General features: G+C 43.1%; 1 protein-coding gene across 1 annotated transcript in view; it reads right to left on the bottom strand.

Moving 5' to 3' along the window:
- LOC137360135 (alpha-2-macroglobulin-like) overlaps positions 1-18,192 on the bottom strand; it is a gene marked incomplete at its 3' end in the record, with an annotated part of 212,639 nt that overhangs the window by 20,014 nt on the left and 174,433 nt on the right. Inside the window, exon 11 of the mRNA XM_068025692.1 lies at positions 11,559-11,720. Within this exon, the coding sequence (XP_067881793.1) occupies positions 11,559-11,720 (162 nt within the window). The remainder of the gene's footprint in view (positions 1-11,558; positions 11,721-18,192) is intronic.

Consider the following 18,192-nt stretch of genomic DNA (forward strand, 5'->3'; position numbering starts at 1 on the left):
ACGTGATACCCTCTATAAACCCCCTCTCATTATCCCCTCAGTCCCTGATACCCTCTATAAACCCCCTCTCATTATCCACTCAGTACCAGATACCCTCTATAAATTCCCCGCTCATTATCCACTCAGTCCCTGATACCCTCTATAAATTCCCCTCTCATTATCCACTCAGTACCTGATACCCTCTATAAACCCCCTCTCATTATCCACTCAGACCCTGATACCCTCTATAAACCCCCTCTCATTATCCACTCAGTACCTGATACCCTCTATAAACCCCCTCTCATTATCCACTCAGACCCTGATACCCTCTATAAACCCCCTCTCATTATCCACTCAGACCCTGATACCCTCTATAAACCCCCTCTCATTGTCCACTCAGTCCCTGATACCCTCTATAAACCCCCTCTCATTATCCACTCAGTACCTGATACCCTCTATAAACCCCCTCTCATTATCCACTCAGTACCTGATACCCTCTATAAACCCCCTCTCATTATCCACTCAGTCCCTGATACCCTCTATAAATTCCCCTCTCATTTTCCACTCAGTCCCTGATACCCTCTATAAACCCCCTCTCATTATCCACTCAGTCCCTGATACCCTCTATAAACCCCCTCTCATTATCCACTCAGTCCCTGATACCCTCTATAAACCCCCTCTCATTATCCACTCAGTACCTAATACCCTCTATAAACCCCCTCTCATTATCCACTCAGTCCCTGATACCCTCTATAAATTCCCCTCTCATTTTCCACTCAGACCCTGATACCCTCCATAAACCCCCTCTCATTATCCACTCAGTCCCTGATACCCTCTATAAACCCCCTCTCATTATCCACTCAGTCCCTGATACCCTCTATAAACCCCCTCTCATTATCCACTCAGTCCCTGATACCCTCTATAAACCCCCTCTCATTATCCACTCAGTCCCTGATACCCTCTATAAACCCCCTCTCATTATCCACTCAGTCCCTGATACCCTCTATAAACCCCCTCTCATTATCCACTCAGTCCCTGATACCCTCTATTAACCCCCTCTCATTATCCACTCAGTCCCTGATACCCTCTATAAACCCCCTCTCATTATCCACTCAGACCCTGATACCCTCTATAAACCCCCTCTCATTATCCACTCAGTCCCTGATACCCTCTATAAACCCCCTCTCATTATCCACTCAGTCCCTGATACCCTCTATAAACCCCCTCTCATTATCCACTCAGTCCCTGATACCCTCTATAAACCCTCTCTCATTATCCACTCAGTACCTGATACCCTCTATAAACCCCCTCTCATTATCCACTCAGACCCTGATACCCTCTATAAACCCCCTCTCATTATCCAATCAGACCCTGATACCCTCTATAAACACCCTCTCATTATCCACTCAGTCCCTGATACCCTCTATAAACCCCCTCTCATTATCCACTCAGTCCCTGATACCCTCTATAAACCCCCTCTCATTATCCACTCAGTCCCTGATACCCTCTATAAACCCCGTCTCATTATCCACTCAGTCCCTGATACCCTCTATAAACCCCCTCTCATTATCCACTCAGACCCTGATACCCTCTATAAACCCCCTTCTCATTATCCACTCAGTCCCTGATACCCTCTATAAACCCCCTCTCATTATCCACTCAGTCCCTGATACCCTCTATAAACCCCCTCTCATTATCCACTCAGACCCTGATACCCTCTATAAACCCCCTCTCATTATCCACTCAGACTCTGATACCCTCTATAAACCCCCTCTCATTATCCACTCAGACTCTGATACCCTCTATAAACCCCCTCTCATTATCCACTCAGTCCCTGATACCCTCTATAAACCCGCTCTCATTATCCACTCAGACTCTGATACCCTCTATAAACCCCCTCTCATTATCCACTCAGACCCTGATACCCTCTATAAACCCCCTCTCATTATCCACTCAGTCCCTGATACCCTCTATAAACCCCCTCTCATTATCCACTCAGACCCTGATACCCTCCATAAACCCCCTCTCATTATCCACTCAGACTCTGATACCCTCTATAAACCCCCTCTCATTATCCACTCAGACCCTGATACCCTCCATAAACCCCCTCTCATTATCCACTCAGACCCTGATACCCTCTATAAACCCCCTCTCATTATCCACTCAGACTCTGATACCCTCTATAAACCCCCTCTCATTATCCACTCAGTCCCTGATACCCTCTATAAACCCCCTCTCATTATCCACTCAGTCCCTGATACCCTCTATAAACCCCCTCTCATTATCCACTCAGTCCCTGATACCCTCTATAAACCCCCTCTCATTATCCACTCAGACCCTGATACCCTCCATAAACCCCCTCTCATTATCCACTCAGACTCTGATACCCTCTATAAACCCCCTCTCATTATCCACTCAGACCCTGATACCCTCCATAAACCCCCTCTCATTATCCACTCAGTACCTGATACCCTCTATAAACCCCCTCTCATTATCCACTCAGTCCCTGATACCCTCTATAAACCCCCTCTCATTATCCACTCAGTACCTGATACCTCTATAAACCCCCTCTCATTATCCACTCAGTCCCTGATACCCTCTATAAACCCCCTCTCATTATCCACTCAGACCCTGATACCCTCTATAAACCCTCTCTCATTATCCACTCAGACCCTGATACCCTCCATAAACCCCCTCTCATTATCCACTCAGACCCTGATACCCTCTATAAACCCCCTCTCATTATCCACTCAGTCCCTGATACCCTCTATAAATTCCCACTCTCATTATCCACTCAGACCCTGATACCCTCTATAAACCCCCTCTCATTATCCATTCAGACCCTGATACCCTCTATAAACCCCCTCTCATTATCCACTCAGACCCTGATACCCTCCATCAACCCCCTCTCATTATCCACTCAGACTCTGATACCCTCTATAAACCCCCTCTCATTATCCACTCAGTACCTGATACCCTCTATAAACCCCCTCTCATTATCCACTCAGTCCCTGATACCCTCTATAAATTCCCCTCTCATTATCCACTCAGACCCTGATACCCTCTATAAACCCCCTCTCATTATCCACTCAGACCCTGATACCCTCCATAAACCCCCTCTCATTATCCACTCAGACCCTGATACCCTCTATAAACCCCCTCTCATTATCCACTCAGTCCCTGATACCCTCTATAAACCCCCTCTCATTATCCACTCAGTCCCTGATACCCTCTATAAACCCCCTCTCATTATCCACTCAGTCCCTGATACCCTCTATAAACCCCCTCTCATTATCCACTCAGACCCTGATACCCTCTATAAACCCCCTCTCATTATCCACTCAGACCCTGATACCCTCTATAAACCCCCTCTCATTATCCACTCAGTCCCTGATACCCTCTATAAACCCCCTCTCATTATCCGCTCAGACCCTGATACCCTCTATAAACCCCCTCTCATTATCCACTCAGTCCCTGATACCCTCTATAAACCCCCTCTCATTATCCACTCAGACCCTGATACCCTCTATAAACCCCATCTCATTATCCACTCAGACCCTGATACCCTCTATAAACCCCCTCTCATTATCCACTCAGTCCCTGATACCCTCTATAAACCCCCTCTCATTATCCACTCAGTACCTGATACCCTCTATAAACCCCCTCTCATTATCCACTCAGTCCCTGATACCCTCTATAAACCCTCTCTCATTATCCACTCAGTACCTGATACCCTCTATATACCCCCTCTCATTATCCACTCAGTCCCTGATACCCTCTATAAATTCCCCTCTCATTATCCACTCAGACCGTGATACCCTCCATAAACGACCTCTCATTATCCACTCAGACTCTGATACCCTCTATAAACCCCCTCTCATTATCCACTCAGACCCTGATACCCTCTATAAACCCCCTCTCATTATCCACTCAGTCCCTGATACCCTCTATAAACCCCCTCTCATTATCCACTCAGTCCCTGATACCCTCTATAAACCCCCTCTCATTATCCACTCAGACCCTGATACCCTCTATAAACCCCCTCTCATTATCCACTCAGTACCTGATACCCTTTATAAACCCCCTCATTATCCCCTCAGTCCCTGATACCCTCTATAAACCCCCTCTCATTATCCACTCAGACCCTGATACCCTCTATAAACCCCCTCTCATTATCCACTCAGACCCTGAGACCCTCTATAAACCCCCTCTCATTATCCCCTCAGTCCCTGATACCCTCTATAAACCCCCTCTCATTATCCACTCAGACCCTGATACCCTCTATAAGCCCCCTCTCATTATCCACTCAGTCCCTGATACCCTCTATAAACCCCCTCTCATTATCCACTCAGTACCTGATACCCTCTATAAACCCCCTCTCATTATCCACTCAGTACCTGATACCCTCTATCAACCCCCTCTCATTATCCACTCAGACCCTGATACCCTCTATAAACCCCCTCTCATTATCCACTCAGTACCTGATACCCTCTATCAACCCCCTCTCATTATCCACTCAGACCCTGAGACCCTCTATAAACCCCCTCTCATTATCCACTCAGACACTGATACCCTCTATAAACCCCCTCTCATTATCCACTCAGACCCTGATACCCTCTATAAACCCCCTCTCATTATCCACTCAGACCCTGATACCCTCTATAAACCCCCTCTCATTATCCACTCAGACCCTGATACCCTCTATAAACCCCCTCTCATTATCCACTCAGTCCCTGATACCCTCTATAAACCCCCTCTCATTATCCACTCAGTCCCTGATACCCTCTATAAACCCCCTCTCATTATCCACTCAGACCCTGATACCCTCTATAAACCCCCTCTCATTATCCACTCAGACCCTGATACCCTCTATAAATCCCCCTCTCATTATCCACTCAGTCCCTGATACTCTCTATAAACCCCCTCTCATTATCCACTCAGTCCCTGATACCCTCTATAAATCCCCCTCTCATTATCCACTCAATCCCTGATACTCTCTATAAACCCCCTCTCATTATCCACTCAGTCCCTGATACCCTCTATAAACCCCCTCTCATTATCCACTCAGACCCTGATACCCTCTATAAACCCCCTCTCATAATCCACTCAGTCCCTGATACCATCTATAAACCCCCTCTCATTATCCACTCAGACCCTGATACCCTCTATAAACCACCTCTCATTATCCACTCAGTCCCTGACACCCTCTATAAACCCCCTCTCATTATCCACTCAGACCCTGATACCCTCTATAAACCCCCTCTCATTATCCACTCAGACCCTGATACCCTCTATAAACCCCCTCTCATTATCCACTCAGACCCTGATACCCTCTATAAACCCCCTCTCATTATCCACTCAGACCCTGATACCCTCAATAAACCCCCTCTCATTATCCACTCAGTCCCTGATACCCTCTATAAACCCCCTCTCATTATCCACTCAGACCCTGATACCCTCTATAAACCCCCTCTCATTATCCACTCAGTACCTGATACCCTCTATAAACCCCCTCTCATTATCCACTCAGACCCTGATACCCTCTATAAACCCCCTCTCATTATACACTCAGTCCCTGATACCCTCTATAAACCCCCTCTCATTATCCACTCAGTACCTGATACCCTCTATAAACCCCCTCTCATTATCCACTCAGACCCTGATACCCTCTATAAACCCCCTCTCATTATCCACTCAGACCCTGATACCCTCTATAAACCCCCTCTCATTATCCACTCAGACCCTGATACCCTCTATAAACCCCCTCTCATTATCCACTCAGTACCTGATACCCTCTATAAACCCCCTCTCATTATCCACTCAGTACCTGATCCCCTCTATAAACCCCCTCTCATTATCCAATCAGTACCTGATACCCTCTATAAACCCCCTCTCATTATCCACTCAGTACCTGATACCCTCTATAAACCCCCTCTCATTATCCACTCAGTACCTGATACCCTCTATAAACCCCCTCTCATTATCCACTCAGTCCCTGATACCCTCTATAAACCCCCTCTCATTATCCACTCAGTCCCTGATACCCTCTATAAACCCCCTCTCATTATCCACTCAGTCCCTGATACCCTCTATAAACCCCCTCTCATTATCCACTCAGACCCTGATACCCTCTATAAATTCCCCTCTCATTATCCACTCAGTCCCTGATACCATCTATAAACCCCCTCTCATTATCCACTCAGTACCTGATACCCTCTATAAACCCCCTCTCATTATCCACTCAGACCCTGATACCCTCTATAAACCCCCTCTCATTATCCACTCAGACCCTGATACCCTCTATAAACCCCCTCTCATTATCCACTCAGACCCTGATACCCTCTATAAACCCCCTCTCATTATCCACTCAGTACCTGATACCCTCTATAAACCCCCTCTCATTATCCACTCAGTCCCTGATACCCTCTATAAACCCCCTCTCATTATCCACTCAGTCCCTGATACCCTCTATAAACCCCCTCTCATTATCCACTCAGTCCCTGATACCCTCTATAAACCCCCTCTCATTATCCACTCAGTCCCTGATACCCTCTATAAACCCCCTCTCATTATCCACAGTCCCTGATACCCTCTAAAGAACCCCCTCTCATTATCCACTCAGACCCTGATACCCTCTATAAACCCCCTCTCATTATCCACTCAGTCCCTGATACCCTCTATAAACCCCCTCTCATTATCCACTCAGTACCTGATACCCTCTATAAACCCCCTCTCATTATCCACTGAGTCCCTGATACCCTCGATAAATCCCCTCTCATTATCCACTCAGTCCCTGATACCCTCTATAAACCCCCTCTCATTATCCACTCAGTCCCTGATACCCTCTATAAACCCCCTCTCATTATCCACTCAGTCCCTGATACCCTCTATAAACCCCCTCTCATTATCCACTCAGTACCTGATACCCTCTATAAACCCCCTCTCATTATCCACTCAGTCCCTGATACCTCTATAAACCCCCTCTCATTATCCACTCAGTACCTGATACCCTCTATAAACCCCCTCTCATTATCCACTGAGTCCCTGATACCCTCTATAAATCCCCTCTCATTATCCACTCAGTCCCTGATACCTTCTATAAACCCCCTCTCATTATCCACTCAGTCCCTGATACCCTCTATAAACCCCCTCTCATTATCCACTCAGTACCTGATACCCTCTATAAACCCCCTCTCATTATCCACTCAGTCCCTGATACCCTCTATAAACCCCCTCTCATTATCCACTCAGACCCTGATACCCTCTATAAACCCCCTCTCATTATCCACTCAGTACCTGATACCCTCTATAAACCCCCTCTCATTATCCACTCAGTACCTGATACCCTCTATAAACCCCCTCTCATTATCCACTGAGTCCCTGATACCCTCTATAAACCCCCTCTCATTATCCACTCAGACCCTGATACCCTCTATAAACCCCCTCTCATTATCCACTCAGACCCTAATACCCTCTATAAACCCCCTCTCATTATCCACTCAGACCCTGATACCCTCTATAAACCCCCTCTCATTATCCACTCAGACCCTGATACCCTCTATAAACCCCCTCTCATTATCCACTCAGTCCCTGATACCCTCTATAAACCCCCTCTCATTATCCACTCAGATCCTGATACCCTCGAAACCCCCTCTCATTATCCACTCAGACCCTGATACCCTCTATAAAACCCCTCTCATTATCCACTCAGTACCTGATACCCTCTATAAACCCCCTCTCATTATCCACTCAGTCCCTGATACCCTCTATAAACCCCCTCTCATTATCCACTCAGTACCTGATACCCTCTATAAACCCCCTCTCATTATCCACTCAGATCCTGATACCCTCGAAACCCCCTCTCATTATCCACTCAGACCCTGATACCCTCTATAAACCCCCTCTCATTATCCACTCAGTCCCTGATACCCTCTATAAACCCCCTCTCATTATCCACTCAGTACGTGATACCCTCTATAAACCCCCTCTCATTATCCACTCAGACCCTGATACCCTCTATAAACCCCCTCTCATTATCCACTCAGTACCTGATACCCTCTATAAACCCCCTCTCATTATCCACTCAGTCCCTGATACCCTCTATAAACCCCCTCTCATTATCCACTCAGTCCCTGATACCCTCTATAAACCCCCTCTCATTATCCACTCAGTACCTGATACCCTCTATAAACCCCCTCTCATTATCCACTCAGACCCTGATACCCTCTATAAACCCCCTCTCATTATCCACTCAGACCCTGATACCCTCTATAAACCCCCTCTCATTATCCACTCAGTCCCTGATAACCTCTATAAACCCCCTCTCATTATCCACTCAGACCCTGATACCCTCTATAAACCCCCTCTCATTATCCACTCAGTCCCTGATACCCTCTACAAACCCCCTCTCATTATCCACTCAGACCCTGATACCCTCTATAAAACCCCTCTCATTATCCACTCAGTACCTGATACCCTCTATAAACCCCCTCTCATTATCCACTCAGTCCCTGATACCCTCTATAAACCCCCTCTCATTATCCACTCAGTCCCTGATACCCTCTACAAACCCCCTCTCATTATCCACTCAGACTCTGATACCCTCTATAAAACCCCTCTCATTATCCACTCAGTACCTGATACCCTCTATAAACCCCCTCTCATTATCCACTCAGTCCCTGATACCCTCTATAAACCCCCTCTCATTATCCACTCAGTCCCTGATACCCTCTATAAACCCCCTCTCATTATCCACTCAGTACCTGATACCCTCTATAAACCCCCTCTCATTATCCTCTCAGTCCCTGATAACCTCTATAAACCCCCTCTCATTATCCACTCAGTCCCTGATACCCTCTATAAACCCCCTCTCATTATCCACTCAGACCCTGATACCCTCTATAAGCCCCCTCTCATTATCCACTCAGACCCTGATACCCTCTATAAACCCCCTCTCATTATCCACTCAGTCCCTGATACCCTCTATAAACCCCCTCTCATTATCCACTCAGTCCCTGATACCCTCTATAAACCCCCTCTCATTATCCACTCAGACCCTGATACCCTCTATAAACCCCCTCTCATTATCCACTCAGACCCTGATACCCTCTATAAGCCCCCTCTCATTATCCACTCAGACCCTGATACCCTCTATAAACCCGCTCTCATTATCCACTCAGACCTGATACCCTCTATAAACCCCCTCTCATTATCCACTCAGACCCTGATACCCTCTATAAACCCCCTCTCATTATCCACAGTCCCTGATACCCTCTATAAACCCCCTCTCATTATCCACTCAGTCCCTGATACCCTCTATAAACCCCCTCTCATTATCCACTCAGTCCCTGATACCCTCTATAAACCCCCTCTCATTATCCACTCAGTCCCTGATACCCTCTATAAACCCCCTCTCATTATCCACTCAGTCCCTGATACCCTCTATAAACCCCCTCTCATTATCCACTCAGTCCCTGATACCCTCTATAAACCTCCTCTCATTATCCACTCAGTCCCTGATACCCTCTATAAACCCCCTCTCATTATCCACTCAGACCCTGATACCCTCTATAAACCCCCTCTCATTATCCACTCAGAGCCTGATACCCTCTATAAACCCCCTCTCATTATCCACTCAGTCCCTGATACCCTCTATAAACCCCCACTCATTATCCACTCAGAGCCTGATACCCTCTATAAACCCCCTCTCATTATCCACTCAGACCCTGATACCCTCTATAAACCCCCTCTCATTATCCACTCAGTACCTGATACCCTCTATAAACCCCCTCTCATTATCCACTCAGACCCTGATACCCTCTATAAACCCCCTCTCATTATCCACTCAGACCCTGATACCCTCTATAAACCCCCTCTCATTATCCACTCAGTCCCTGATACCCTCTATAAACCCCCTCTCATTATCCACTCAGTCCCTGATACCCTCCATAAACTCCCTCTCATTATCCACAGTCCCTGATACCCTCTATAAACCCCCTCTCATTATCCACTCAGACCCTGATACCCTCTATAAACCCCCTCTCATTATCCACTCAGACCCTGATACCCTCTATAAACCCCCTCTCATTATCCACTCAGTCCCTGATACCCTCTATAAACCCCCTCTCATTATCCACTCAGTCCCTGATACCCTCTATAAACTCCCTCTCATTATCCACTCAGACCCTGATACCCTCTATAAACCCCCTCTCATTATCCACAGTCCCTGATACCCTCTATAAACTCCCTCTCATTATCCACTCAGACCCTGATACCCTCTATAAACCCCCTCTCATTATCCACTCAGACCCTGATACCCTCTATAAACCCCCTCTCATTATCCACTCAGACCCTGATACCCTCTATAAACCCCCTCTCATTATCCACTCAGTCCCTGATACCCTCTATAAACCCCCTCTCATTATCCACAGTCCCTGATACCCTCTATAAACCCCCTCTCATTATCCACAGTCCCTGATACCCTCTATAAACCCCCTCTCATTATCCACTCAGTACCTGATACCCTCTATAAACCCCCTCTCATTATCCACTCAGTCCCTGATACCCTCTATAAACCCCCTCTCATTATCCACTCAGTACCTGATACCCTCTATAAACCCCCTCTCATTATCCACTCAGTCCCTGATACCCTCTATAAACCCCCTCTCATTATCCACTCAGACCCTGATACCCTCTATAAACCCCCTCTCATTATCCACTCAGTCCCTGATACCCTCTATAAACCCCCTCTCATTATCCACTCAGTACCTGATACCCTCTATAAACCCCCTCTCATTATCCACTCAGTCCCTGATACCCTCTATAAACCCCCTCTCATTATCCACTCAGTCCCTGATACCCTCTATAAACCCCCTCTCATTATCCACTCAGTCCCTGATACCCTCTATAAACCCCCTCTCATTATCCACTAAGACCCTGATACCCTCTATAAACCCCCTCTCATTATCCACTCAGTCCCTGATACCCTCTATAAACCCCCTCTCATTATCCACTCAGACCCTGATACCCTCTATAAACCCCCTCTCATTATCCACTCAGTCCCTGATACCCTCTGTAAACCCCATCTCATTATCCACTCAGTCCCTGATACCCTCTATAAACCCCCTCTCATTATCCACTCAGACCCTGATACCCTCTATAAACCCCCTCTCATTATCCACTCAGACCCTGATACCCTCTATAAACCCCCTCTCATTATCCACTCAGACCCTGATACCCTCTATAAACCCCCTCTCATTATCCACTCAGTACCTGATACCCTCTATAAACCCCCTCTCATTATCCACTCAGACCCTGATACCCTCTATAAACCCCCTCTCATTATCCACTCAGTCCCTGATACCCTCTATAAACCCCCTCTCATTATCCACTCAGTCCCTGATACCCTCTATAAACCCCCTCTCATTATCCACTCAGTCCCTGATACCCTCTATAAACCCCCTCTCATTATCCACTCAGACCCTGATACCCTCTGTAAACCCCCACATATTATCCATTATTGGGATCACATTACAATGCTGCCGCCATACTGCTCAGTGACGTGATGGAACTGAGCTCACCATGAAGGTGACGGGATCAGCCTCCCAGGATGAGGTATCCATTGAGAATGATGCAATCCCGTTCTGATCTGAGGTTACTATCTGTGAACCGGGTTTGGCTGAGTTGAACAGTGTGATTGAAGCGTTAGCAACGGGCCCACCAGTGGAATATTTAATTCTCAGCTGTGAATAAATAAAGATGTGTTTATCGAAAAGCACATGGCAATGAGAGTCTCAGCCAGTAAATATTACACAGTGAGTGTGTAGGAGAGATAACTCTGTATATATTACACAGTGTGTGTGTAGGAGAGTTTAACTCTGTATATATTACACAGTGAGTGTGTAGGAGAGTTTAACTCTGTATATATTACACAGTGTGTGTGCAGGAGAGTTTAGCTCTGTATATATTACACAGTGTGTGTGTAGGAGAGTTTAACTCTGTATATATTACACAGTGAGTGTGTAGGAGAGTTTAACTCTGTATATATTACACAGTGTGTGTGTAGGAGAGTTTAACTCTGTATATATTACACAGTGAGTGTGTAGGAGAGTTTAACTCTGTATATATTACACAGTGTGTGTGTAGGAGAGTTTAACCCTGTATATATTACACAGTGTGTGTGTCGGAGAGTTTAACCCTGTATATATTGCACAGTGTGTGTGTAGGAGAGTTTAACTCTGTATATATTACACAGTGTGTGTGTAGGAGAGTTTAACTCTGTATATATTACACAGTGTGTGTGCAGGAGAGTTTAACTCTGTATATATTACACAGTGTGTGTAGGAGAGTTTAACCCTGTATATATTACACAGTGTGTGTGGAGGAGAGTTTAACCCTGTATATATTACACAGTGTGTGTGTAGGAGAGTTTAACTCTGTATATATTACACAGTGTGTGTGTAGGAGAGTTTAACTCTGTATATATTGCACAGTGTGTGTGTAGGAGAGTTTAACTCTGTATATATTACACAGTGTGTGTGCAGGAGAGTTTAACTCTGTATATATTACACAGTGTGTGTGTCGGAGAGTTTAACTCTGTATATATTACACAGTGTGTGTGTTGGAGAGTTTAACTCTGTATATATTACACAGTGTGTGTGTCGGAGAGTTTAACTCTGTATATATTACACAGTGTGTGTGTTGGAGAGTTTAACTCTGTATATATTACACAGTGTGTGTGTAGGAGAATTTAACTCTGTACATATTACACAGTGTGTGTGTAGGAGAGTTTAACTCTGTATATATTACACAGTGTGTGTGCAGGAGAGTTTAACTCTGTATATATTACACAGTGTGTGTGTAGGAGAGTTTAACCCTCTATATATTACACAGTGTGTGTGTAGGAGAGTTTAACTCTGTATATATTACACAGTGTGTGTAGGAGAGTTTAACTCTGTATATATTACACAGTGTGTGTGTAGGAGAGTTTAACTCTGTATATATTACACAGTGTGTGTGTAGGAGAGTTTAACTCTGTATATATTACACAGTGTGTGTGTTGGCGAGTTTAACTCTGTATATATTACACAGTCTGTGTGTAGGGGAGTTTAACTCTGTATATATTACACAGTCTGTGTGTAGGGGAGTTTAACTCTGTATATATTACACAGTGAGTGTGTAGGAGAGTTTAACTCTGTATATATTACACAGTGTGTGTGTAGGAGAGTTTAACTCTGTATATATTACACAGTGTGTGTGTAGGAGAGTTTAACTCTGTATATATTACACAGTGTGTGTGTAGGAGAGTTTAACTCTGTATATATTACACAGTGTGTGTGTAGGAGAGTTTAACTCTGTATATATTACACAGTGTGTGTGTAGGGGAGTTTAACTCTGTATATATTACACAGTGTGTGTGTAGTAGAGTTTAACTCTGTATATATTACACAGTGTGTGTGTCGGAGAGTTTAACTCTGTATATATTACACAGTGTGTGTGTAGGAGAGTTTAACTCTGTATATATTACACAGTGTGTATGTAGGGGAGTTTGACTCTGTATATATCACAGAGTGTATGTGTAGGAGAGTTTAACTCTGTATATATTACACAGTGTGTGTGTAGGAGAGTTTAACTCTGTATATATTACACAGTGTGTGTGTAGGAGAGTTTAACTCTGTATATATTACACAGTGTGTGTGTAGGAGAGTTTAACTCTGTATATATTACACAGTGTGTGTGTAGGAGAGTTTAACTCTGTATATATTACACAGTGTGTGTGTAGGAGAGTTTAACTCTGTATATATTACACAGTGTGTGTAGGAGAGTTTAACCCTGTATATATTACAGAGTATGTATGTAGGAGAGTTTAACTCTGTATATATTACACAGTGTGTGTGTAGGAGAGTTTAACTCTGTATATATTACACAGTGCGTGTGTAGGGGAGTTTAACCCTGTATATATTACACAGTGTGTGTGTAGGAGAGTTTAACCCTCTATATATTGCACAGTGTGTGTGTAGGAGAGTTTAACTCTGTATATATTACACAGTGTGTGTGTAGGAGAGTTTAACTCTGTATATATTACACAGTATGTGTGTCGGAGAGTTTAACTCTGTATATATTACACAGTGTGTGTGTAGGAGAGTTTGACTCTGTATATATTACACAGTGTGTGTGGAGGAGAGTTTAACTCTGTATATATTACACAGTGTGTGTGTAGGAGAGTTTAACTCTGTATATATTACACAGTGTGTGTGTAGGAGAGTTTAACTCTGTATATATTACACAGTGTGTGTGTAGGGGAGTTTGACTCTGTATATATTACACAGTGTATGTGTAGGAGAGTTTAACTCTGTATATATTACACTGTGTGTGTGTAGGAGAGTTAAACTCTGTATATATTACACAGTGTGTGTGTAGGGGAGTTTAACTCTGTATATATTACACAGTGTGTGTGTAGTAGAGTTTAACTCTGTATATATTACACAGTGTGTGTGTAGGAGAGTTTAACTCTGTATATATTACACAGTGTGTGTGTAGGAGAGTTTAACTCTGTATATATTACACAGTGTATGTGTAGGAGAGTTTAACTCTGTATATATTACACAGTGTGTGTAGGAGAGTTTAACCCTGTATATATTACAGAGTATGTATGTAGGAGAGTTTAACTCTGTATATATTACACAGTGTTTGTGTAGGAGAGTTTAACTCTGTATATATTACACAGTGCGTGTGTAGGGGAGTTTAACCCTGTATATATTACACAGTGTGTGTGTAGGAGAGTTTAACCCTCTATATATTGCACAGTGCGTGTGTAGGAGAGTTTAACTCTGTATATATTACACAGTGTGTGTGTAGGAGAGTTTAACTCTGTATATATTACACAGTGTGTGTGTCGGAGAGTTTAACTCTGTATATATTACACAGTGTGTGTGTAGGAGTGTTTGACTCTGTATATATTACACAGTATGTGTGGAGGAGAGATTAACTCTGTATATATTACACAGTGTGTGTGTAGGAGAGTTTAACTCTGTATATATGACACAGTGTGTGTGTAGGAGAGTTTAACTCTGTATATATTACACAGTGTGTGTGTCGGAGAGTTTAACCCTGTATATATTACACAGTGTGTGTGTAGGAGAGTTTAACTCTGTATATATTACACAGTGTGCGTGTAGGAGAGTTTAACTCTGTATATATTACACAGTGTGTATGTAGGGGAGTTTGACTCTGTATATATCACAGAGTGTATGTGTAGGAGAGTTTAACTCTGTATATATTACACAGTGTGTGTGTAGGAGAGTTTAACTCTGTATATATTACACAGTGTGTATGTAGGGGAGTTTGACTCTGTATATATCACAGAGTGTATGTGTAGGAGAGTTTAACTCTGTATATATTACACAGTGTGTGTGTAGGAGAGTTTAACTCTGTATATATTACACAGTGTGTGTGTAGGAGAGTTTAACTCTGTATATATTACACAGTGTGTGTGTAGGAGAGTTTAACTCTGTATATATTACACAGTGTGTGTGTAGGAGAGTTTAACTCTGTATATATTACACAGTGTGTGTGTAGGAGAGTTTAACTCTGTATATATTACACAGTGTGTGTAGGAGAGTTTAACCCTGTATATATTACAGAGTATGTATGTAGGAGAGTTTAACTCTGTATATATTACACAGTGTGTGTGTAGGAGAGTTTAACTCTGTATATATTACACAGTGCGTGTGTAGGGGAGTTTAACCCTGTATATATTACACAGTGTGTGTGTAGGAGAGTTTAACCCTCTATATATTGCACAGTGTGTGTGTAGGAGAGTTTAACTCTGTATATATTACACAGTGTGTGTGTAGGAGAGTTTAACTCTGTATATATTACACAGTATGTGTGTCGGAGAGTTTAACTCTGTATATATTACACAGTGTGTGTGTAGGTGAGTTTGACTCTGTATATATTACACAGTGTGTGTGGAGGAGAGTTTAACTCTGTATATATTACACAGTGTGTGTGTAGAAGAGTTTAACTCTGTATATATTACACAGTGTGTGTGTAGGAGAGTTTAACTCTGTATATATTACACAGTGTGTGTGTAGGGGAGTTTGACTCTGTATATATTACACAGTGTATGTGTAGGAGAGTTTAACTCTGTATATATTACACTGTGTGTGTGTAGGAGAGTTAAACTCTGTATATATTACACAGTGTGTGTGTAGGGGAGTTTAACTCTGTATATATTACACAGTGTGTGTGTAGTAGAGTTTAACTCTGTATATATTACACAGTGTGTGTGTAGGAGAGTTTAACTCTGTATATATTACACAGTGTGTGTGTAGGAGAGTTTAACTCTGTATATATTACACAGTGTATGTGTAGGAGAGTTTAACTCTGTATATATTACACAGTGTGTGTAGGAGAGTTTAACCCTGTATATATTACAGAGTATGTATGTAGGAGAGTTTAACTCTGTATATATTACACAGTGTTTGTGTAGGAGAGTTTAACTCTGTATATATTACACAGTGCGTGTGTAGGGGAGTTTAACCCTGTATATATTACACAGTGTGTGTGTAGGAGAGTTTAACCCTCTATATATTGCACAGTGTGTGTGTAGGAGAGTTTAACTCTGTATATATTACACAGTGTGTGTGTAGGAGAGTTTAACTCTGTATATATTACACAGTGTGTGTGTCGGAGAGTTTAACTCTGTATATATTACACAGTGTGTGTGTAGGAGTGTTTGACTCTGTATATATTACACAGTATGTGTGGAGGAGAGATTAACTCTGTATATATTACACAGTGTGTGTGTAGGAGAGTTTAACTCTGTATATATGACACAGTGTGTGTGTAGGAGAGTTTAACTCTGTATATATTACACAGTGTGTGTGTCGGAGAGTTTAACCCTGTATATATTACACAGTGTGTGTGTAGGAGAGTTTAACTCTGTATATATTACACAGTGTGTGTGTCGGAGAGTTTAACTCTGTATATATTACACAGTGTGTGTGTAGGAGAGTTTAACTCTGTATATATTACACAGTGTGTGTGCAGGAGAGTTTAACTCTGTATATATTACACAGTGTGTGTGTAGGAGAGTTTAACCCTCTATATATTACACAGTGTGTGTGTAGGAGAGTTTAACTCTGTATATATTACACAGTGTGTGTAGGAGAGTTTAACTCTGTATATATTACACAGTGTGTGTGTAGGAGAGTTTAACTCTGTATATATTACACAGTGTGTGTGTAGGAGAGTTTAACTCTGTATATATTACACAGTGTGTGTGTTGGCGAGTTTAACTCTGTATATATTACACAGTCTGTGTGTAGGGGAGTTTAACTCTCTATATATTACACAGTCTGTGTGTAGGGGAGTTTAACTCTGTATATATTAGACAGTGAGTGTGTAGGAGAGTTTAACTCTGTATATATTACACAGTGTGTGTGTAGGAGAGTTTAACTCTGTATATATTACACAGTGTGTGTGTAGGAGAGTTTAACTCTGTATATATTACACAGTGTGTGTGTAGGAGAGTTTAACTCTGTATATATTACACAGTGTGTGTGTAGGAGAGTTTAACTCTGTATATATTACACAGTGTGTGTGCAGGGGAGTTTAACTCTGTATATATTACACAGTGTGTGTGTAGTAGAGTTTAACTCTGTATATATTACACAGTGTGTGTGTCGGAGAGTTTAACTCTGTATATATTACACAGTGTGTGTGTAGGAGAGTTTAACTCTGTATATATTACACAGTGTGTATGTAGGGGAGTTTGACTCTGTATATATTACACAGTGTATGTGTAGGAGAGTTTAACTCTGTATATATTACATAGTGTGTCTGTAGGAGAGTTAAACTCTGTATATATTACACAGTGTGTGTGTAGGGGAGTTTAACTCTGTATATATTACACAGTGTGTGTGTAGTAGAGTTTAACTCTGTATATATTACACAGTGTGTGTGTAGGAGAGTTTAACTCTGTATATATTACACAGTGTGTGTGTAGGAGAGTTTAACTCTGTATATATTACACAGTGTGTGTGTAGGAGAGTTTAACCCTGTATATATTACAGAGTATGTATGTAGGAGAGTTTAACTCTGTATATATTACACAGTGTGTGTGTAGGAGAGTTAAACTCTGTATATATTACACAGTGTGTGTGTAGGGGAGTTTAACTCTGTATATATTACACAGTGTGTGTGTAGGAG

The sequence above is a fragment of the Heterodontus francisci genome, unplaced genomic scaffold, assembly GCF_036365525.1.
Source record: "Heterodontus francisci isolate sHetFra1 unplaced genomic scaffold, sHetFra1.hap1 HAP1_SCAFFOLD_969, whole genome shotgun sequence".
Taxonomy (NCBI): Eukaryota; Metazoa; Chordata; class Chondrichthyes; order Heterodontiformes; family Heterodontidae; genus Heterodontus; species Heterodontus francisci.